Here is a 25,078-nt window from a genome sequence, read left to right on the forward strand (position 1 = left end):
TTCAATTTAATGATTTTTCCTTTCTAACGTAAATCAGCTTATAATTACTGTACTTGGCCCTTAAGTAATGGCTTTAGTCTCATCTTGCAAACTTTTGATATGTTGCATTTTCGTTTTTTTTTTTTCTTTCGGCTTCTATTCATTTGAAAATACATTTCATTTGCTTGGAGACTTCCACTTTTATCCATTAGATGCTACGAGAAATGTGGGCCACTTAATTTCCAAATGTTTTGAGATTTTTCCCACCATCCTTTCGTTAATAATCTCTAGTCTGAATTCATTATAAATCCCATTATAAAAACAGAACATAACCTTTGTATAATTTCAGTTTTTATATTCTTGGTTAATTGGTTTTGTTTTACAATCTAGGATATGGTCTATCTTCGCAAAGATGGTTCGTGTTGTACACAAAAGATTCTGTATTCTACAGTCATTGGGTGCATGCATTCTATAAATTCAAGCTGATCTAGAAAACAACAATAAGAGACCGTTGTTCTAATATTCTTCTTCTTTTCTTTTCTTTTGAGACGGGAATCTCACTCCTGTCACCCAGGCCTGGAGTGGCGTGGTGGCGATTCGGCTCACTGCAACTCTGCTCTCCCGGGTTCAAGCGATGTCTCCTGCCTCAGCCTCCCTGAGTAGGCCTGGGATTACAACCACATGCCCACCACGCCCTCTGTTGCTAATTTTTTGTATTTTAGTAGAGACAGGGTTTCACCATGTTGGTCAGGCTGACCTCGTAACTCCTGACCTCATGATCCCCTCCAACTCGGCCTCCATAGTGCTGGGATTACAGGCATGAGCCACTATGCACTGGCCTAATTCTTGATAAATTTCTGTTTACCAAGTATTTACTCACTACTTGAGAAATAACTATTCAAGCTCCTCCAACTACAGTTGTGGATTTGTCCTATTTCTTCTTTCCAGTTTCTGTCAGTTTTGCTTCATGAATTTTGAAGCACTGCTGTTAGGTGCATACACATTTCAAGATTGTTATGTCTCTCTTGGTATACATTTTCCTTTTATCCATCAATGTAAGCTATCCTGTTTTTCTCTCTGGTAACCTTTGCCATGCTCCAAAGTTCTCCTTTAGCTGAATAGGCACCTCCAGGCCTGGCGTCTTTGGCTCACACCTATAGATCCCAGCACTTTGGGGAAAGCAAGGGCAGGCAGATCATTTGAGTTCAGGAGGTTCAAGACCAGCCTGGGCAACATGGTGAAGCCCCGTTTCTACAAAAAAAAAAAAATGGAAAAATTTAGCCAGATTGGGGGCTGCATGTCTGGTGCCCCAGCTACTTGGGGGCTGAGCCCGTGAAAAGATGCTTGAGCCTGGGAGGTCAAGGCTGCAGTGGACCCATGACACACCACTGTACTCCAGCCCACGGCCGATGGAGGGAGACCCTGTCTCAAAAAAATGTGTGCACAGTATATGTTTATTTATTTAGTAAACAAATAGAAATGTATTAATATATTTTTTAATCAATTACTATATATAAAATAAGATAATAAACAACATATTTATCATATAAATATATATTTATTGATATATTATTCCATTTCTAGAAGCAACTATAAATACCACATACTTTATTAATATATGCACTAACTTTCTTTTAATTAATGTTCATGTAATTATATCTTATTAACCTACCTATATCATTATACTCAAAGCATTTTTATTATAAGGGGATTAAATTTCTTGTTCAGATAAGCTTGCAAAAGACAATGTGCTGAGAATGCAAGACAATGACCAAGATTTCACTAACTTTGAAGACAGCAAATTAGCTGAATCTGGTTCTGATCAAGTCAGATCTGATAAAGGGCTTACTGAAGATGATTTTAAATAAATTTATAAAAGTTTATTCTAATAATCTCTGTCTTTTAATTATTGTGTTTAGACATTTTATGCTTAATGTAATTATTATGATGTTTGGATTTACGTCTACCTTTTTGTTATTTGATTTCTATTTATTTTCTTAGTTTTTGTTCCTCTGTTCTTCTCTTCCTTCCTTTTGGATTATTTAAACATTTTGATCATTCCATCAAAACATTTTTATTATGGAAAGAACACTCAACATAAGGCCTATCACCTTAATTTTACGTGTACAATACATTATTGTTGACTATAGGCATAATGTGGTGCAGCACACATCTAGTGCTTATTCATTTCACGTATCTGATATTTTGTGTCTATTTATCAAGAGCTTCCTATTTTCCCCAGCCTCCAGCTGCCATTTTAGTCTTTGATTTTATGCATTTGACTATTTTAGATACCTCACATAAATGAAATGATGCAGTATTTGTCTTCCGTGTCCAGCTTATTTCACATAGCATACTGTCCTCAAGGTCTGTCCATACTGTGACCCATGGTAGAAATTCCTTCTTTTTACAGACTGAATAGTATTTCTATGTCCATCATGTTTTAACGAGATTTGATGTTCTGTTTGTTCATGTTAATGGTTACTCAATGGAATAAAATATTACACACAATTTTCACATTCTACTCAGAATCAATAGTGTGCCACTTCAAGTGGGAAATAGACACCTTACCATTATCTAGGCCCCTGACCTGCCCTCCTTCATGTTGCATTACCTCTACCTATATTGAAAATCCTACCAGAAAATGTCATAATTTTGCTTTTAACAAATTACATCCTAGATGTTTCAAATATTATGTTATACAATTCTAGATCTTGTTGAAATCTTATGTATTATGTTATTTCTGCTTCAACAGGCAATTAACCTACTGGGATGAAGGCTCCAAACTAAGCTTGTGGTTTCAATTTCAGTTTTGTTTCACTGCCTTTCAGTTCTATTTGGACCTGCTTCATGTTTCTACCTTTCAGCGGCCAGTCTGGAACTCAGAAAGTGATCTCTCCTATAGCTCAGTTCTCAAAGTTTATGGTATTCCCTCTAGGATCAGATTCATACATGTACAGCTTGGGAATGAGTCCAGAGGTTTATAAACAATTTTATGGGTTCAGTTTTCTGGGCTCCTTTCTGCCTGTACTTTCTTTCCTCCTCTGTGCAGTTCTCTGGCCAAAGCATTGAGGCTTTATTTACCTCACTCTGCAGTGCACTTCCTACAACTGCTTACATCCACCTAACGAAAAGGTAAGAGGATAAAGAAAGAATAAAACATCAGCAGAGGTTTGCCACACCCTATTGGGACTACAGGTCCTCATATCAAGGTGGACAATTCCCCTTCCTCAGAGATTTAGGCTCTCGAGGGCCGCTAATGCCACTGTTGTTGGTGGTGTCACTGCTGCTACCACAGGATTGCTTAGAGAGTGGGTGGTGAAAGAACATGAAAGGGAAAATATGGGCGGGCTAGGAAACTCTTTCTCAGTCTTCACGCCAGAACTAGAGTGCTTCTTCTGAAGCTCTTTCTGTTACCACTGAGGTCTACCTCTGAGTTTCAGACTATACTGAGTCCAAGTCAGAAGAGACTGGAGACAAATTATGAGACCTTGAATTATTGTCTTCCCCAAACTGTCTGCTGCTATTTACTTTTCAGAATACTCAAATTGAGTTTTGATGCATTGTTATCCAGACCTTACAGCTGCACTTACCGAGAATTTTAACCTAGAAATGATATGGATGTTAAATGTAGGTATTAAAACCCAAAAGGGACCCGGAAAGCTATGAGAACTGCTCAGGCTATCATAAAAATATCAGTGAGGAGTACTCTATGATGAGTGTTAGAAGGAGGGTGGCCATCATCCAAGGTAGGACACTTTTTTGGAGTGAAAGAGAGTACTATAATAATCATACTTGGACAATAGGTACACCGGGAACTAGAACATACGGGCACCTCAGAAGATGTGATAGGGAAGCAATACTCTTTTCTAATTATTTTCCACTGAGTCCAATTGTTCTATTGCAATCAGTGTCCTGTACATAGAAAATTTGTTTGGGTTGTCTGCTTTGTTGTGGTTAACTGACATGTAAGAAATATAAATAGCCCCCTGTCTCGAATGCTTCTTTGTTATGTTCAGTGTACCTAGCAGCCTGGAAAGAGTGTATTCTGTAAATATTAGAGCTGGCTATTTCTCCCTTTGTGTACGTGCTAACCTGAACTTCGATTTGATTTTCCACGAAGCTAAGGTCAAAACGCTGGACCTCTGGATAGCTTGATTCTAGCATTATCTATCTTAGGATAAACTGAACAAACTGGGCACAAGAAGTCTGAGTCTTAAATCTCAGAGCATGGCTAGCAGGAAGGCCAGGGATCCTGGCCGTCAGCAAAGCACAATGGCACAGTGACAGTGTGGGCTTCTCCTCCCTGAGGCCCTGCAATGATCCTTCCCACAAGAAACTTCCTCCAAGAATAATTTATACCCTTTAACTCATCGTTAACTTTATCACTGAAATTTCCAACAAGGATGTTGCTTGGTGCCAAAGCCACAGTGGTTTTTATGATGTGGGTGCCTCTGTGAAAAAGAGCAAAAGAGTGTTTCACACAGGCCCCAAGGCGACCATGACTTTTAGCCACTCTGAACTTGGATCACATCCAGACTGGTGGGTGTGACACATTGCATGTGAACGAGTCCAGACATGGCTTTTATTTATTGCTCAGACGATAAATCATTTTATTCCTGCAGAGAAGACAGAGTATAAGAGTTTGATATTCATATGTGAGTGGAACACTATTTTAACTACAGGTTAAATTCTGGTCAAGGAAATACACTTACGAGGAGGAAATTGGCCTTGTCTATTAGAAACAGTTTCATGGCCCTGCAGCCCATCACTTCACTACTTAGGAGGACTTAAAGGGAGACCCCCAGATCGGAAGCACACAGGATCGCCAGCCTCAGCAGAAGGTTCAGGCTGCAGCTCTGTTCACATTCCATTCTTGCTGCCGTTTAACCAGTGTGTATCCTTATTCCCCAGACTTAGCTGCGCTGCTGACTCTGGCCACTGTCTCTCTGCTTCATGTGTCCCTGCAAGTCCATTCCTTGTCTCTTCATTGGCCTGATCATTTCGGTCCAGTTGGTCTGTACTTCCAGGGGCCCAGGGTAAGGATTTACACTTTTATACCTAACACAAAGATCTCTGGCCGACATCACACGGAGGAACTGAAATTAACTCTACTCTTCTTTCCAAGCCTATATCCTGGCACAGGCTGCAGCTGCCCCCCAAAAAAGGGATTCTTCCTCTAGTTCATCCACCCAGTGTGGGTACTTCGCATAAGGACACAGTAGAAACCAATCCTAGCCCTGTCTATTCTGGGTCCTGTTAGTCTTTACCTTTTATGCTTTCTGTGCTCCAGAGTTGTTGGCTGACCATGGAGTAAGAATTATCTTCTTTACAGAAATTCTTTGTTTCTAAGGCCAGACGAGATGGCTGATGCCTGTAATCCCAGCACTTCAGGAGGCTGAGGCGGGCGGTTCTCCTGAGGTCAGGAGTTCGAGACCAGCCTGGCCAACATGGTGAAACCCCGTCTCTACTAAAAATACAAAAATTAGCCGGGCATGGTAGTGCATGCGTGTAATCCCAGTTACAAGGGAGGCTGAGGCTGGAGAATTGCTTGAACCCAGGGGGCAGAGGTTGCAGTGAGCCAAGAACATGCATTCCAGTCTGGGTGACAGAATGAGACTCTGTCTCAAAAAAAAAAAAAAAAAAAAAAAAAAAAAACAAATCACTCTTTCTAGTAAAATAATATTTATTTGATTGCAAGTATACATAAAGTCATATGTACAATACATGGTAGACATGAAAGTCCCTAGCCATAAGGCAGAAGTAGCTGTGTTTTCTGATTCTGCTCAGACCACCGGGAAATCTTAGGGTTGTTGTGTACTGAAAGTATCCAAGGTCTCAAGAATTCACTTGCCCTCTGTCCAGTCCAGGAGATCAAAGGCTCTAAAGCACAGTCTCAATCCCATTCCATTGTCCATCAAGCTTGCTCACCGCTGGCAGGAGACTCTGAATTTCCTATCAGCCTGAACACACACACACACAGAGATGTGAGTTCTGTCCAGCAAAATCTCTATCCCAGGGACTGGCCGGGAGGGGGCGCCAGGGCTCATTTCACCATTCCTTAGGCTGGGAGCTCCTCCCAGTGGTTTCTGTTCTACTGAATCCTTTCCACTGAAAAATCCTAGAGGTAATTCTGAGCTGGTTCCACGTGAATCCCTGAGAGTTTTTCACAGGCATGTGATAGCGCATTTTGGTCCAGAATCTAGAATTGGGAGGAACTGATTTTAAGCCTCTCCAAGTAACTGTGGGCAAAACCCTGAGAGCTTTTTTCACAAGATGAGGTAGAGACTCTGGCTCTTGGAAGTAACAGAACTTAATTAAAATGAGTTTCAGTGTTTGATCATCCAAGGCAAGATTCACTGCTGCTTGCAGTTCAAAGATACTGGGTCCGTTGACGTAGTTGGGGCTCAAGATAAATATTCCTCTTCTGCTTCTCTTAATAATACTCACAATGTCTTCTGCATACACTGGAAATAAAACATTTGATTATTTGCAACTGATATTGTTAAACCTTGAGTCAGAGAGGTCCTTGCAATGGATTCTCTTACATAAGGAGGAAGGGAGACATGTTTACTCTACTACTTACACTGTATCAGCTCTATTGCCAGTTGGAGATACGCTGCAGTGTCTAGTGACTCTCACCTTTACATTCCCTGCTTTGTGTTCAGTCTCCCCCAATTGGCAATTCCTCTAGGAACAAAGCCAACTGGAACTAGGTAAGCTGGGATAATGGGAGCCATGGAACATCCCAGGTTCCTTGGTGGGGATATCTGAGGAGGAGGAGGCCAGCAGGACAGGCTGAGATCTGAACCTCTCAGAGTGTCCAGGGCTTGGCCCAGGCCTGAGAAGTCTGCTTGACCGGTGCTGAGAGAGCTTTGTGGGAGGCAGAGTCACAGAAATCAGAGGGGCCACTAAATTGGGGTGACCAAGACCACCTTCAGCTGCGAAGCCAGGAGAGGTATCTTTGGCCCCATATCATTGTTTTCTCCTGCAGATGGATCTGTTTGATAATGGAGCACATCTCTGGAACATATAGTTTCTGTATTGTTGCCCAAGATGTTCTAACCTCATGTAATCTCCCAGATCTATATTCCAAAAGAAAGAAGGACAAAAAAGACTTGGAGATTGCATTGAACCGCCCTTTTGCATTGTAGTTTTCTTGACATGTTGGACTTACCTCCTCCTGGAGCCACATCTCTTTCAAGCAAACACAAGTTATATCCATATTTGTCTTCTAAAACATCAGGAAACAGGCTCAGGGCCAAGTGTTCTTCACTCAGAGATGAAGTGACTTCACTTGGAAAAGAGCTCCATTTTGCATAGGATACAAAAGCATCGAAATCCTTTTATCTGAAGAATAGGAAACATTATAAAACATAAGTCATTTACTTTTTTTTTTTACTATCATGGTACACATACATATGCTTGAAACATATGGTAAATGAATAAGAAATAAGATTTGGGATACTTACTAAATTGATTTTAAAAATTCATTTCAAAATCATACCACTGAGTGGTATTGATTGTTCACCCCAAATTGAATTCTGATTTATGAAGCACTTTTGCATTTTCACCGAGGTTAGATCAAACGACTGAGGCATTCTTTGATTAAATCACATGCACTCAGGAGTTTCTCTGAGCCTTCTTTGCACCTGCAGTGTTTCTGTCTCATTAGTCACACATCAAACAGGAGTCTGCCCCATCCAACATGATGATATCCAGTAAGCAAAGTGCTGCTAACACCCAGCACATTGTATCCAAGGAGAAATAGTACTTCCTCGGAGAGTTGATGGCACATACACCGATATGTGAATCCCCATATGTAAAATAGAGACAATCATAACTCCTAGGCAGGCTGTTTTAAGGGTTTCATGAGATAATGTACATGAATTTCTTGGTGCCTGACTCACAGGAGGTTCAAGATAAATGTCCATTCCCCTCTATTCTAGATGGAAAACTGTATGTATAGAACTTGTTATACGATATTTTCAAGGTCTCATATGCCTCTGTTGACTGTATTATAAAATAATGATTTACATAATATGTAAAATAATACAGTCAACAGAGACATGAGACCTTGAAAATATCCTATATTTTCATATGCATACTTTATAAATGCACATGATTACTGAGACTAAGGAACTAACTGGAAGAAGTAGAAAATCCCAACACTTAACTCACAGGCTTTGGAATGGGATACATCAGATTCGTATTCCAGCAGTTCCCACAATCCCTGTCAAAGTATTGTTACAAAATGGCAAACAATAGCACTGATTGCTGGTGCTGTTTAGCAGTACACCATGTTCAAGGTGAACCTAAAAAGATGCCTCAGTGGATGGAAGTACCAGGTACCAAAAAGGAAGGTCCCAGAATCAATAGAGGAGGATGCCAAAGAGCTGAGTTTGGGAAACTAACCTATGAAGCACCTCATTGCTCATGTAGGAAGGACGAGACTTGTGGAGCATGGCTGGCAGCTAGGTGCTGTGCTGTTTAAATGTGTAACACACCATAGTTGCCTCTATTCCTTCCACATCATGTGAAATCCCAACAAACTATAATTTTTCTATAACCTGGAAACTACATTTATTTAGTCATAAAATTAGAGAGTGGAGTATTAGATGATCTCTGACGTCTTCCAGAATTCTAACATTCTACAGCTCTGAAATTTTGGTTACTCGGCATTAACTTCAAAGCAGTCATTTTGCTTAAAAATGTTAGATTGGCCAACAGAGGGCGCTGCATCCCTGTGCTTGAAAACTGGATTCTGCCTCCAGATCTGATCACTAAAACATTGTCTTTGCAAAGTAGAAAGAGAAAGGACAGAAGTAAATGTTTCCCGATTGACTGACTCTTCTACACAAGTTCCAGAATCTTAAGGTAAGTAGCATTTTAAGACATTGATTACATAATTTGCTTCATTCAAAAAAGCTATTAAAATAAATCTTAAAAACATTTGGCGTAAGGATTTCTAGTGTGTATTCTCAATAGCTAGTCTAAAGAAAGATGTGACTGATACATTTCTTTTTTTCTTTTTTTTGAGACGGAGTCGTGTTCTGTCACCCAGGCTGGAGTGCAGTGGCGTGATCTCAGCTCACTACAACCTCCACTTCCCAGGTTCAAGTGATTCTCCTGCCTCAGCCCCCTGAGTATCTGGGATTACAGGTGCCTGCCACCAAGCCTGGCTACATTTTGTATTTTTAGTAAGGATCGGGTTGCACCATGTTGGCCAGGTTGATCTTAAACTCCTGACATCAAGTGATCTGCCTGCCTGGGCTTTCCAAAGTGCTGGGATTATAGATGTGAGCCACCGCTCCTGGCCACTTTTTTATTTTATTTTATTTTATTTTCTTTTGAGATAGGGTCTCACTCTGTCATCCAGGCTGGAGTGCAGTGATGTAATCATGGTTCACTGCAGCCTTGACTTCCTGGGCTCAGGTGATTCTCCCACCTCAGCCTCCTAAGTAGCTGGAACTACAGGGGGGCACCACCACGCCCAGCTAACTTTGAAAAATTTCTTGTAGAGGCAGGTTTCACCATGTTGCCCAGACTGGTCTCAAACTCCTGAGCTCAAGCATTCCTCCCACTTTGGCCTCCCAAAGTGCTGGGATTACAGGTGTGAGCCACCACACCCAGCCTCCCATGCCGGTCTTTATTCACCTTTTCTTCCCCTAGGGATCTGACAACTCCTCACTGAATTCCTAGTTTGGGAAAGCACTGGAGTTTGGAGGGCCCTCCCAGTAAGGTAGATAATTATCCCTGAAATCCAGCAGAAAGGGATTCTGCTTTTTTTAAGTGACAGAGTCATTTACTAAAACTGCAAACCTTCTAACCTTAGAGATTTCCAGGACTAGAAAAAAAAACAGAAGCAACGCTTCTATTCCAAAGAAGCAAACATCAATGAACATGATTATCCTGCCTCAAATATTGACAGGCACGTCATTCATAGTAATAGTGCTTGCATTTTACAGGACTTCTCACTTCTGGGGGCATTCCCACCATCTTCAAAGCCCTCATTTTACAGATGAGGCTAACTGAGGTAACAGCTAATGAGATCTCTTAAGCCAGACAACCTGTGCCCAAATCCCAAACTCTAGCGCCTTCCAGTGGTTCAATTTTAGGCACATGACTTTCTGTCTCTGCCTGGCTGGTAGGATTGCTGTAACCACTAAAGTAGCTAACGCACATGGCAGGCAAACACTCTAGCCCTCAAGAAACAGCCATAGCCTGGCACATGCTGAGCATTTACCATGTGCTGGGCGCCATTCTAAATACTTAATGTGGCTGGGCACAGTGGCTCACGCCTGTAATCCCAGCACTTTGGGAGGCCAAGGTGGCAGATCACTTGAGGTCAGGAGTTCGAAACCAGCCTGGCCAACATGGTGAAACCCAGCAGTCTCCACTAAAAACACAAATAATAGCTGGGCGTGGTAGTACATGCCTGTAATCCTGGCTACTCAGGAGGCTGAGGTATTGCTTGAACCTGGGAGGCAGAGATTGCAGTGAACTGAGGTGGTGCCACCGCACTCCAGCCTGGGAGACAGAGCAAGGCTCCATCTCAAAATAAATAAATAAATAAATACAGACTTAATGTGTCTTAAAAATACATCAATGAGCCCTCACAGCATCCTTTGCAATTGGTGCTATGACAATCCTGTTCTATAGATGAGGAAACAAAGGCACAGAGATGTTCAGTCATGTGCCCTATTACTTTAGGTTGGTTATACAGGGATTGTTTTTAAGTTCAACATGTTTCACAATAGCATTGCCTACAAGATCCCTGGCAACTGGAATGAAAAAAATAATTGTTTCTCCAGCCTTCCTCCGTGTGAGGTCACTAGACCTGGAGGAAGGCCTCAAAACCTCAGGGGCATGACTTTATCCATGGGGACATTTCTTTCTTCAGCTCCTTCTTTATGCTCTGCCCTGGCTGGCAGGGGACATTTGAAATTCTTTTATAAGGTAACTCTGAGGAAACAAAGCCAAGGGGTAGTGATGGTATTTTCTGTTGTCCTGCTCCAAGTCAATTCCGAGAGGAAAAGTCAGAGGGCCGCACGTGGAGGTAACCTTACCCCCCAGCGTCTCGTCCTTGCTCTGGTAGGTCCGGTACAGCAGCACTATTTCAATCCAGTGCCTGTAGAGGAGGGCACTCGCCACCAGCACGGCCACCAGGGTCCCAATGGTGCCAAGCAGGATGTACAGGAGCACCACTGTGGAGACAGGGCCAGTATGAAAAGACACAGAGGCAGTGGGATTGGACCACCACCATGTTCAGGCCGGCGCTATGGCCCACCCAGCACCTTTTCCAGCTCTATTATTTTATCAAAATCCTTGCCACTAGCAGCAGTTTCTGTGAATCTGGAAACCTCTTAAATCACACCATGGAATACTACTCAGCCGTAAAAAGGAACAAAATAATGGCATCTGCAGCAACCTGGATGGAGTTGGAGACCATTCTTTTTTTTTTTTTTTTTTTTTTTTTTTGAGACGGAGTCTTTCTCTGTCGCCCAGGCTGGAGTGCAGTGGCGCAATCTTGGCTCACTGCAAGCTCCGCCTCCCGGGTTCACGCCATTCTCCTGCTTCAGCCTCCCGAGTAGCTGGAACTACAGGAGTCTGCGACCACCCCCGGCTAATTTTTTTTTGTATTTTCAGTAGAGACGGGGTTTCACCTTGTTAGCCAAGATGGTGGATACCATTATTCTAAGTGAAGTAACTCAGGAATAAAAAACAAAACATCGTGTATTTCCACTTATAAGCGGGAGCTAAGCTTTGAGGACACAAAGGCCTAAGAATAATACAATGGACTTTGGAGAAGGAGGGAGAAGGGTGGGAGGGGAGTGAGAGATAGAAGACTACACACTGGGTACAGTGTACACTGCTCGGGTGACAGGTATGCCAAAATCTCAAAAATCTAAAGATTTTAGATAAAGAACTTATCCATGCAACCAAAAACCACCTGTACCCCCAAAACCTATTAAAATAAAATTTTAAAAAATCACATTTTGAGTACCGTCTTACAATAAACACTACAGACCCCAGGGGAATGGGCAGTTCCTGATCAGGATGGCCTAGGAAACTTAGCATATTCATTTTATTTTTTTACCCTCGTAAACTTCCACATAATCCATTTACATCTCTCTCGTTGCATAATGTAAGTTATTTTCCTGTATTATCATTCCTACTGCAGCCTACATTTCCTGAGACCAGGAGTCCCATCTGGCTTACCTGACATGAGGGATCTCCTGCATACTCCCATAGGGGAAAACCCCCTTAACAGAGCGTTTACTACAGGCCAGAACACACTTCGTCTTGTTTAAGCCTCAGAAACATTCAAACCTGCTTATAACTATAGTTATCTATTAATTAAAGGAATGAATGATATCAATTTCATCTCTGGGCATCTTTTTAAAGAAATTTAAATGCTATTCCTTACTTAGAATTTCTACTCCAGCTTTTTAAAAAATATATATATCCATGATATACACACACCATTTTGAACAATGAACAAGATTACTCCTTCTCTCTTCCATTCTCCGTTCATCAGAACATGAACCCATCGTGTCCTCTGCATTTGGAAGCCAGGAAAGAAAAATTGGAAAGGGAGATAGGTCTTAGCACAATGCCTGCCACTCTGGGCACACCCTGTAGCTACTGTAGAATGAATGCATGAATGAATGAGTTCATGAAAGAGTTGTTTTTCCAACACAGCCTCCCAAACGCAGAGTATTACTTAAAAGAACTAGCTCTAAACCAATCATATGCAGTTTACTAGTTGTGTGGCTTTGGTCAAGGTATTAAGTGGGTTGACACAAGGAAAGTGCTTAGAACAGTGTCTGTCATCTAGAAAATGTAATCGCTGTTATCATTATTATTATTCTCTAGGAAAACTCCTCCCCTCTCAAGTGGAAGCAGTTTCATGCGTCCTGGGCAGCCTTCTGGGCTTACCTCCTCTCTTTTCCTTCAGTTGGACAGACTGGGTTGTGTTTCCAATGGAGTTCTGGACAAAGCAAACAAACTTCCTGCGAAGATCACGCTGAGTGACTTTTTCCAAGATGATATTACGCTCAATGATTTCATCCTTTAAAGTGGATTTAATACTGAGAAAGGAGAAAAAAATACCGCTCCATTCAGCAACATACATTGGCACCCATTTGTACATTTGGAACTCGTATAAGCAGCCAACAGTTTGACATTTAGAGAACTGTGAGATCAATAGTACAAGAAGATACCACGAGAATATAAGACGGTCAAAAAGGGCTCATTCTTGACTCAATTATTGACTCTTCTAAGCATTCACGCTAAGACATTACTTACTTGTGAGACTCATCTGGCCGTCCTTACTCTAAGAATTCCCCTTGAGAATAGATAATAACAATACCTTAAGAAAAATATTTAAAATGACCAACTCCTACTGAAGGTTTACTATGTGTACCAAATATGGACTTCTTCTGTGCACCAAATATTGACTTTAATGCCCTCCATTTCTCACCTCCCGGGAGCCCTAGAGTATAATAGGATCATAATGGCCTTGGCCAGCGACAAGGACACGGCAGAGAAGGTGCGTGAGCAGCCCCAGACCACACCGCAGGCAGTGGGCAGCCTGATTCCTGGGCTTGTGCCACGCTGCTCCACCCAGGAAGTTGGGAGTCTTGGCATTTATTCACAATTTGAGTTCTCTGAAGTTACCAATCTACAATCCATCTTTGTGTTAAGAAATCTTGTGTTTGTGAAAGATGTTTTAGGCTGTGTTGCTCTGAGACCACGGTGCCAGCTCCTATTCACTGAGTGCTTCCTACCTGTCACACATTCTGATAGGCACAACACCTCTGCTGTAACCACCCCTCCCAGTGAGCTTGCAAAGTGCAGGTTATCATCCATAGATTATCAATGGGGTGATGTAGGCTCACAGGGGCTAAGGGTCATGTTGCCACTAGATAGAAAATGGGTTTAAACCCAAGGCTGGGTGATGTCAAAGCATACTCTCTTGACTACACTCTCTTACTGTGAATTCTAATGCAATATCAGCTTAAGATGGGCCCCAATGACCTTCCTGATCTTAGAAATTCTTGCTAAATTTTATTGTTGTGACCAAAACCTGTTCTGTACTTTTGTTGTAATGACATATGCTTTTCAAAATGATATTGCATTTGCTTATTGATGTCTATTAAGTATCAGAAGAAGGTGCTTAATGCATAGACTCTTACTCTGGGTCACATCTTGGAAAAATCAGGGAATGCATCCTTTAGAGATATGTCTAATTGGACATCATTGGATCCAGGCCCTTTGATCCTTCTGGAGACTGGAGGTCAACTTTTGTTGTGATTGGATAGCTCCAAATAGCTAGGGTTTTCTACTGGCCAAAATATCTCACCAGTAAATTCCAACCACTGATCTGGGTTCTGTGCCCCAGAGAGCAAGAAACCAAGTCAAATTTCTCAAACAGCATAATAGCTCCCAAGGACTTCAAGCAGAGAGCCCTCCAAGGATTTCAAGACAGAGAGCCTTCCTGTGATCCTCTTTTTCAGGGTTACGTTGCTTCAGGTATTCTTCACTTCACATATTTTTGTCAGACTTCTTATTATGATGCCATTTCCCCTGGATGTTTCCCAGACTGTTCATTACCCCACACATCTGGATCCCTGGATCCAACACTCTCTAAACGGGAGGCACAGGTGAAACACAGAGTGAGGGTAGGCAGCATTTCCTCCCATTTCTTGGACGTATTACTTATCTCCAAGCAGTCTGGGTCAGTACACCTGTCTGCTCAAGAGCTTAACTTTGAGAGCAGCCATGTCAAACTGTGTCTACAAATTGAGGTTTAAAATAACTTGAATATTTCATTCGATGGCCCTTTGCACTTTGCATTTCTGTACTTTTATTTTCACCACTAGTCAGTGCTCGTGGTTACACCATCGACTGTTTATTTGAGACGTTTCTAAAGGTAAAAGCATCTCTTCTGAATTGCAGAGAACAGAATCCGTGAGGTTTTTTCTTACCTTTTTGCCTCAGGTACTGAGACTTCCCACTCTAGGTCAGAATCTTTGATGTACCATTTCATGACAGGGTTAAAGACCCTTTCAAAGCCAAATCGTGCTTTGCAGCTAATAGTTAAAGGCTTTCCTGAAAATGAAGAGGCCAGAGAAAACAAGAAGGAAGCTGGTGAGAACACTTTGTCCTGTTTGGGAGGAAGATGTCGCCAGGAGCTGTTTCCTGATACAGTCAGGTTTGCAGGTAGAATATGTGTGCCAGAAATAATGAAACGTCTACACATCTCTCCTTCAGAAATGCATAAAACCAGGTACATTTGTTCTAATGGGCAATCCTTCTATCTCAACCCTATGACCGTATGTTCTTAAAATGAAGATGAGCATGATTATATCACTAAGGGTTCTTATGTGGATTGAGGGAGACACTAAGAAAAACTAAGAAAATGAGGAGTTTCTGAGATCAGCCCGGTCTTCTACACTACTATTGAAGCACAAGGTGTGTCCATAAAGACAATTTTACTATCCAGTATTTGTTTATTAAGTAAAAATCATAATGTTATTGTAGCACGTGGTTTAAATAAAAAATTATTTTGATATTAAGCAACTTTTCTGAATAATTCACTATGGATGGACATGCATATTACGAGACTAACTTTTTTCTACCCATTTTTTTCCATGAGGAATATTCGGATATGCTCTGCCTCAAACCTCATATTTAACCATGAAATGATTAGGAGCTCCATTTGAAAACTCATCTTCGCACCTTAACGTTTTTCCACTGGTAATACCTGATAATTCACTAATACATATGTAACTTGACTATTTGAATTAATCTAATTTTTTCCTCCTTCTTTCCTCCTTCCTTCCACTCCTGTGATGTTGAGCATATAGCTAGTGCTATTTCTAGAGTCAGAACACACCACTCCTGCCACCTAGTGATCTTATATCATAATATGTAGTTTTACATTTCTTTCTAAAATAATAAATATTTTAGTAGCATTTTAGAAAGTATTTATATTATTAAAAGAAAAACAGCATTTTATTTTAAATACAACAATTCTTATTTGTCTGTGTAGAAAGACAGAGATGTTATTGAAGTTGACAAAATAAAATGAGACCACAGGGAAGTCGATTTCTCCTCAACCCCAAAGAAGACACTACTTTGAAATACAAATTGTTTGAGCAGGGGTTGTAGAATGCTACTGCAGTTCTCTTAAAGGCCAGACTAAATGTCATATTCGTAAGAGTTAATGTTACTCAGGTTGGTGAATTTGTAGTCATAACTGATAGATCTAACCAACATACACAAAACTACCTGTTCCTGGGGGAAGTTAAGAAAGGATAAAAATCTATTGATCATGTTTTACGCTCCAGCTACTTAACATACATTGTCCCATTATTTCTGAATATATTTTTTTTCTTTGAGATGGAATCTCACTCTGTCACCCAGGATGGAGTGCAATGGCGCAATCTCGGCTCACTGTAACCTCCGCCTCCCAGGTTCAGGTGATTCTCCTGCCTCATCATCCTGAGTAGCTGAGATTACAGGCACCCACCCCCACACCCGGCTAATTTTTGTAGTTTTGTAGAGATGGGTTTCACCATGTTGGCCAGGCTGGTCTCAAACTCCTCACCTCAAGTGATCTACCCACCTCAGCCTCCCAAAGTGCTGGGATTACAGGCATGAGCCACCACGCCCAGCCCGCAATATAATCTTTTAGGGTCAGTTTTATGGTAGCTATTTGCAGATTTAAGTACTGAGGCTTAAAGGATGAAGTAACTGTGCGAGGTCACAAAACTAGTCAATGGCTAAGTTAAAATTCACACCCAATTCTGTTTGACTAGAAATCCCAATGCTGTTTTCCTTCTATCACACTTAGACCTGCTCCCAGCAGCACAATGTCATTCAAAGGCGATGAGGCCCAGCTTACCAAGTTCTACTTCCAGTGTGCTCTCGACAGGATCCAGAATATCTGGTTTGAGTTTAGTGTCTCCCACTGGAAGATGAACACAAAGATTATTATTTGCATTGAGAAGTCTGAAGGCCTGCCTGATGAAGATTTGGGTGCACAGCCACACTTTGATCTAAACGTCTTAGGGTTCTGTCTTCAAATTTTACCTATTATCTGTAAGTTTAGGAATTCCGGTTTCCATGTAAAAAGCTTGCCCCCTAGAATGACTGCCACATCAGGTTGTGGGTGCTGGTAGAACATTAGTTGTTAATTGATCCATATCCTCCTGCATGTATTTTCTTTCATACTAATCCTGCCCCTTGCAGACTTGAGCTCCTATCCCTGTCTTTTCCTACGAGATTTCTTTGTGGTGCCATCTGGCTGAGTAATCGAACCAAAAGGAGAATCTGCCCGAGAAACTGTGCAAGTCAAGCATATCTGAGTCCACCTCTCCATCCTTTAACTCATGGTTTATTTCAAAATAAAGAGTCCAGTCCTTAATTAACAATTTTATCAATCAACTTCTTGCCACAAACTTTCAAATACGCCTCCACTGTCAAACTTCCTCCTAAAGCTGTGTCTTTTTCTGGATAAAGAAAAATTCAGGGTCTTTGCTGTTGACATAATCTACTTTTACTTCTCAGAATCCTCCTTCTCCCCTTTGCACCATCTCAGTCCTGTATTTTTAACTTGTCTCTCTTTCCTTCTCTCTCTCTTTCTCTGGGCTTCTTCTCATCAACATTTATTCATGCTCAGTCTCATCATCCTAAAAAAGAGAAAACGCTCCCTGCCTTATATCCCCAGCTTCACTTATTCTCCTTCCTTCCCAGCCAAATTCTTGAAAGGCAGTTCTCTGTGCTAATTCCCTCCACCCGCTCACCTCCTATGGAACCTGATTTCCGCCGCCATCATTCCACTGAAACTGCTTTAGCCAAACTCACCAGTGCCACCCATGCACCTAAATCCATTGGGCATAATCAAGTTTCATCTACTTTACCTCTTAGCAGCATTGGACACTGTTGGCCATGCTCTCTTTGAAACCCTCTCTTCTTTTGGTTCCATGTGCCTGTACTCTACTGCTTACCTTCAACCACTATATTCGCTTCTCTGTGCCTGTCCCTTCCTCTGTGTCTCTTTTAACTATTAGTCCTCTCCTGGTGTTCTTTCACTCCTCCTGATACCCCTGGGTATTAAGTTTACCCTCTAGGCCTCTTCCCTATGAAAGGTCTTGGTGCCTGAGATTATGTCTTTCCTACCTCATCAATTTCACTTTCTTTGTTGCTCTTCTCGCCACCCTTCCACTGATATTCACTTGCTGATGTATGTTACCATCCCCTTTGAGGATTGTCTTCCTTTTTTCCACCTCTTCAAGCATTCCCGGGTTCAGCTCTAGGCCCTTCTGTCTCTATACTCACTTCCTAGGTGATCTCATTCAGTTCTTTGGCTTCAGATATTATGTAAAAATTGACCATCTTCACATTCACATCTCCAGCCCTAACTTCTCCAGACTGGCTTGTCCAAATACCTACTTGTCATCATGCCTTGGATGACTAAGTCCTTTTAAGCCTAATACTTAATCTGCTCTTCAAATGCTCTTTCCCTTCAGCTTTTTGAGTCTCGTTAAATGGTGCCACCATTCCCTAACTTATCCAGGGCAGAAAACAAAAACATCCTTGATTCTTCTCTTTCTCCTACCTTTTACGTAAAAACCATCATCATGCTCTGTTGACTTACAAGTCCAGCCACTTCTCATCACCTCTACTAGGTCTATTTACAGCACAAGCAGAGGCATAGTTTAACCATGAGTCAAGTCTGCTGCTCCATGACTGTGCCTGTTCTCATCCTCTGTATTGATGTGCTCTGTCAGCAGATTCCCTCCTTGACCAGCTCAAAGGCTGGCTTGTATCCATGACACCTGCTTTCCTTCTTCCTTGCTCCCGAACACCAAATCCTTTAGATGTACCTCCTGAACATTTCCAAAGTCATCCACTTCTCTCCATTCCCTCTACCACTCCCTAGTTCAGATCCCCATCAGCAACTGCCTGCTTGACCACAGAACTTCCTAACTCTTCTCCCTGCCTCCATTCTTGCTCTTAAAAACCCACTTCCAACCCAGCAAACAAGGTGATCTATCTTGAATACAAATTCAGTCATGACATTCTCCCACTTAAAACCCTCAATGCCTTCCCATTGTTCCTTCATAACACCTCACACGTATTCGAAGAGTGTGATGTCAGTCCTGCTCCCAGATGCTCTCCTTTATCTCCTGGACATCAGCTTGCTGCTGCCTCAGTCTGGAATGGAAGCTCCCCCACCCTTACTGAGCTGGTGTGTCCTCATCCGTCAGTTCTCACTTGGAGCGGGCTTCCCCAGGTTGGGTCTGGTGGGCCTCCATGTGCCCATAGTGTTCCTTTCTCTCACTGCACTGTATTGTAATACTTGCTTCACCTTTTTCTTCTTCCCAAAATGGAAAGCTCTTGGAGGCCAGAAGCATCCGGGCACTCATTCTTGCAGCCTTAGCTCCAAGCCTGACACATATTAGGTGTTCAGTAAATATTTGTGTGGAAATGAATAAATGCGAGAATGAATGACTAAATGATGAAGACAGAGATGATGACAGAGAGGGCTTGACTGAAAGAGGTGCAACAGATGTTGCAAGGTGTCCCTTGGGTGAGAGAAAAGCAGATTATGCCATGAAGAATTTGAGGAGCTGAGTGATGGCTGAATAAAAGTACAATTACACATCACTTGGAGGGGAAAAGTGGTGCGAGTGGGGTATTCACATTCTAACTTCTCTTTCAAGGAGCAATCTAATAATATAAAATGAAATCGATGTAAGATCTAATCTAAAGTAATATAAAATAATTCTGAATGCTAGAGGGTGCAATGAGCAGGAGGGTTTCACTTGGTTTTGGGGTGCTCCGTGTGGTTTGTATCTTGTAATAAAAGAAGATTAATATCTTAACTAAGAGTACATCAACCACTCTGTAGCTCTTTGATATAAAGCATGAGTGACTGGCTCTTTTATGTTTTGACTTCTTAGGCCACATTTAAATTAATTCTATCACATAGTTGATTCAAGCTGATACTTGCGGATCTAGTAAGAATGACCCAAGGGAAAGGTTAGGGCAAAAATAGACAAGTTGCAGAAGAAAGTCAATGAACCACAAAACATATAGCAAGCTGCTCAACCTCATATTAGCCAGGGAAGTATACTATGGAGTAGAAAACAACAAACAAAAAAGAAGCTCCACTTAACACCAGTCATAAAGTCTGATAACACCAAATATTATTTGGGAATAAAGGGCATTTTCTGCTAATGGGTGTGTAAATTGACAGACCAATAATTTAATATAATACCAAGTGTTTATGACACAAACATATTTCATAACTCAAAACAATATTCTATTTTATTAATAGATGCATACGTATGTAGAAAAGTATAAAACATAAATGGAAATGATATAAATGACAAGATGTGACTATACTGCAGAAACAAAGGCCTGGAAGAGAATAGGATCATAGACCTCAAGTTGTCTTTGCAATGTTTTGTTTCTTTGAAGAAAAAAAAATCATGATTTTAAGCATGTGGGAAAATTGTAACATGGTTAAAACTGGTGATAGGTACCTGGATGTCACAATATTTCTCTGTGTGAAATGTTTAATACATTCTTAAAATTTATTACAAAAGCAAATCAGGGACGTATTCATGGACAACCCAACTTGTGAGAATTTGAACCTGTTTCATACCTTATCCTTCCTTGGGGGATGGCAACTTTGATGTTTGCCCACATGAAAGGTTTTACGTGATTACAAGTGTATGACTATCCTTTTTTTTCCCTAAGAGGAAAAACTAAGTATGTCAAAAGAAGATAATTTTAATTTGGCTCTCAGATCTCAATCTTGAGATAAAAATCTCACTTACCAATGGTTCTTACTTGAACAACAGCTCTGACCGTCCACGAACTTGCAGTATCCGACTGAGTGTAATCACATATGTATGTGCCCTGGTGATAGACGTAAACTTCATCCACTACGATTCGGTTGCTCCTTGTCATAGAGAGGAGTTCTCCATTCTAATCCAAAAGATATTTTAAGCAGATAATTTTTGCCATAGAAAAACTGTATGAAATACATACCTAAAGGAAAATCTTACAAATTTGAACAGGGAGGAAGAAGGTCAATCCAAGATAAGGGTATCCCACAAGCTAGGAAGACATTGTGTTCAAAAACTGTGCTTGTATATTTGAAACAAGAGGCATTTTCTAATACAATTGCATTATGTGCAAAAATAAGAGAGTCGAACCTCCAAACCTGATCAGCCCCTAAAGAGCTATTTAACATAGGACTTCCCAGAGCATGCGTGAAGTGGAGCCCTCAGAGTATTCTAGAAGACATGTAGTGTTCTAAGGGCTGACACCAAAATGAATTTTTAATGTGTCTGTGTATACATACACACACATATATATATACACACACACATACATATATATACACACATATATAATATATAGTATATATTTACATATATAAACAGATACATACTTATAAATAAATACTTATATAAACAGAGGTTCTGGAACGTGAGTGGCTTTTCTCTCTCTCTGACAAAGCTGGTAAGTGAGAGCACTGAGAATCAGTCTCATTTTTTTCTGGTTCTGAGTTTCATTTTCTGATTGAAGAATTTCCCTTCCACTTTGCCTGCCTACTGGTAGAAGCTGGGATTCCCGCACGTCACATCCCTAGTGTGTTTCCTGTGGTCCAAGAAGGAATTTCCAGCAGGCTGGAAAGGAGACCCAGGTGGGGACAGACCGGCCAGAGAAGGGCAGCTGTGGACAGGAAGCAAAACAAGGCCAAGAGGTGGTGGTATACAAGGCTAAATATATACTAGATGATCTCAAGAATCAGGAACTTTTCCAAAGGAAGTTTTAAAACACAGGGGGAAATTCAAAGATAAAGCTTCAGAGGACGCAGTGATAACATACAAAGATCAGAATTTGGGGAAGAGGCATGTCATAAATCGCATGAGAACGTGATGGAGGGAGGACACAGAGCCATCCCTAAGACCTCACCTAAGCCACAGGGGAGGATGGGGAATAATACATCATTTTACCCATAAAAACGTAAGTGAGGCTTAGTGTGTACCATGAAGACTTTATGAAATGGAACTTAGAGGAAACATCAAAGAAAAGAAATTAGGGAGAAGCAATTTATGCCAAGGATGATGGGAAACCCATTCTAATAATACAATTACAGATCATCCTCATAGGACAAAGAGAGGCTAATGCAGCTGCACAGGGAACTCTTGGTTTTGCTCATATGTGAAGCAGTCATGAACAGAATATGGAAACAGGAACATCCACCACTGTGAATCTGGATGAATAGTGTCCGTAAGTCTTCAAACAAATGGAGGCATAAAAAAAAAAAAAAAAAAAAGCTGAAGACACTGCAAAGGACTTTTAAAGGTATGTGTGAAACAGGGAGAAGAACACAGTTATTATACTGCAATATTATCGATTTCTTATACTACCCACCAGTACAGCTACTGAGCATCATGCACACTGTGTTATTCTATGGGAATGGTACGTCCTGGATTTGGGCAACACAGTGGGGCTCCTAGCTGGGCTTCCACTACCTAGTCTGGGAAGACTCCAAAGACCTGCATTTCTTTCACTCTCCTCCCTGGCCCATTCTCCCTGGTGCATTTCAGGTTTTCCATGTCCATTTTAATGTTCCTTATCGTAGACTCATTGTGTCCAGGTCTGTATTCATCACAGCTTTCCTGCCCCTAATTGAATTTACTACTACTATCTCTAACTTGGTAAATACTGTGAACATATGTTGAGCCAGAAAGACTCCAAATATTCTACTCATCTATTTTACACACACTCCCAGTCAAAGCTTTTAATCTTTCATTTTATTACATGGAAATACCACTAGCATCTGCCACCTTCTTCCTGTTTCCACTTCTTTCTGTCCTGTCCTGGATCAGGACTCACACTTGTAAAGTTCAAACACATCAACAAGGTCCCCGTAACCATCATAAGCAACCGACAACCTTTATTTCCATTCTAGTCCTAATTAAACCACTCAAGAACTCTCAACTCCCATCACAGTGAGCCATTCAGTGTGACCATTCACTGAATATCCCCTTTGCTTTTATGTTTCTGTTGTCTATGCTGCTCTTTCCTGTTAAGTGTAGTTGCAGTCTCTTGCCCCAGTTATCAACTACCAACATTCTATTGATAGATTTTTTTAATGAATATTTATCTTTTAAGGTATATTATGGAGTATACTAAGGTATATATTGGAGTATATTATGGAAATTATTGATACTGGGCTAGATGTCAATTTCTAGTGAAAGTCTTGAATTAATTATTTAACGGATGGTTTATGAACCCTTAGGAAAGGAAGTGATGGTTAATATCAGCCAGGTTACTAACAACAATCATATCAAGGTAATCTCATGGTTGCCCACAATGGAATAGACCAGAGGTTCAGAGGAGTACAGCAGACACAGAGTATCTTTGCTATAGTGAGTCATTTGAAAAATATTCCCATGATCTCTCTGTTAAACCAAAGGTAGATTGTGAGCTGAATGATCAGATACAGGGCATTTGAGTGCCCTTTTAGTTAATTAAGCAGCACCTTGCGTTGCGGATGAATGAATCATATGCAACTAGAAGGATCAAACTGGAGTCAACAGCAGAGCACTCTATCCCTGGTGCTAGCCTGGTCAGTAGTTTTAGCAGGGGCTTGAGTGAGAACATATCATGCTGATCTCATCTACATGCCTCACAAACCTGCGTGCGATGGCTAATATGTCAGCATTCAAAATCAGAATTCCAACCTCTTGACACGTAGAATGAACTAAAAACAACAAATTATCATTTAACAGAAGTAAATATAATATCATGAACGTAAGTTACAAATTCTACTCCACAAACAAAAATAGAACTGGCTTGATTTCAGTTTTGGTGAAAAGACTTGCCTTCCAGCTCAGAATAAATCAGTCATATAATGGGGCTGTCCCAAAGCTAAAACAACTGTGAGCTGTGGCAATATTCTGTTCTGAACAAGGAAGGTAATGCTTCCTCTGTTTCAGTGTTGGTTAGACAGCATATAGATGATTGTTTTGAACACGTGTTAGAAAGCTGTCCAGATCTTCAGAGTTCTGAAATGTTCATAGTGAGAATAATCAAACAGGCCAATGTTTCAACCCCGGAAACAGTTTTGAGAAATACAATCTAAATTATCTGCTTCCTATCTAGAAGCTCATTAAATTACCTTCTTCTTTATTTAGAAACACATCCATCTTTGTATCTAGCCAGTCTCACCATGCTCACCAGTTCTCCACAGCACTAGGCCCACAGGATGCCAACAGGTGCCAGTTACAAGAACCAGGAAATGAGAAAAAGTATCAGGTACAGGTACAAAACTTCTTTGTGATTGGCATGATGGCTCACACCTGTAATCCCAGCACTTTGAGAGGCCAAAGCAGGTGGATCACCTGAGGTCAGGAGTTCGAGACCAGCTTGGCCAACATGGTGAAACCCCTTTTCTGCTAAAAATACAAAAATTCGCTGGGTGTGGTGGCCCACACCTGTAATCTCTGCTACTCGAGAGGCTGAGGCACAAAAATAGCTTGAACCCAGGAGGTGGAGGTTGCAGTGAGCCAAGATTGTGCCAGTGCACTCCAGCCTAAGCAACAAAGACAGAGATTCCATCTCAAAAAACAAACCTCTTTGTGGTTGGCATGATGGCTCACACCTCTAATACCAGCACTTTGGAAGGCCAAGGCAGGAGGATTGGTTGAAACCATGAGTTCGAAACCAGCCTGAGCAACATAGTGAAACCCTTTCTCTACCAAAAAATTTTAAAATTAGCTGGGTGCAGTGGTGTTTGCCTGTAGTCCTAACTACTTGAGATGCTGAGGCTGGAGGATCACTTGAGCCCAGAAGTTCAAGACTGCAGTGAGCTGTGATTACACCACTGCGCTCCAACCTAGGCAGCAGAATTAGATCCTATCACTAAAACAAACAAACAAACAAACAAACAAAAGCTTCCATGCCACATAGGGCTTAAAATCAACCCAGCAGCCATGTCAGAAGTGTGGCAAGAGAATGTGGCATAAGTTAGATTGTCTTTTTTTTTTTTTTTTTT

The 25,078-nt window shown here is 41.2% G+C and overlaps 1 protein-coding gene across 1 annotated transcript in view; it reads right to left on the reverse strand.

Annotated features, from left to right (window-relative positions):
• Window positions 1-5,654: 5,654 nt before the first annotated feature.
• The window catches only part of IL18RAP (interleukin 18 receptor accessory protein), a 32,803-nt gene continuing 13,379 nt past the window's right edge, over window positions 5,655-25,078 (reverse strand). Inside the window, 7 exon segments of the mRNA XM_017864995.1 lie at window positions 5,655-6,446; window positions 7,157-7,329; window positions 11,033-11,186; window positions 12,922-13,073; window positions 14,973-15,096; window positions 16,895-16,960; window positions 20,841-20,991. Coding sequence (XP_017720484.1) covers window positions 6,031-6,446; window positions 7,157-7,329; window positions 11,033-11,186; window positions 12,922-13,073; window positions 14,973-15,096; window positions 16,895-16,960; window positions 20,841-20,991 — 1,236 coding nt within the window. The 3' untranslated portion in view covers window positions 5,655-6,030.

This window comes from Rhinopithecus bieti, unplaced genomic scaffold (genome assembly GCF_001698545.2).
Source record: "Rhinopithecus bieti isolate Rb0 unplaced genomic scaffold, ASM169854v2 scaffold_76666, whole genome shotgun sequence".
Taxonomy (NCBI): domain Eukaryota; kingdom Metazoa; phylum Chordata; class Mammalia; order Primates; family Cercopithecidae; genus Rhinopithecus; species Rhinopithecus bieti.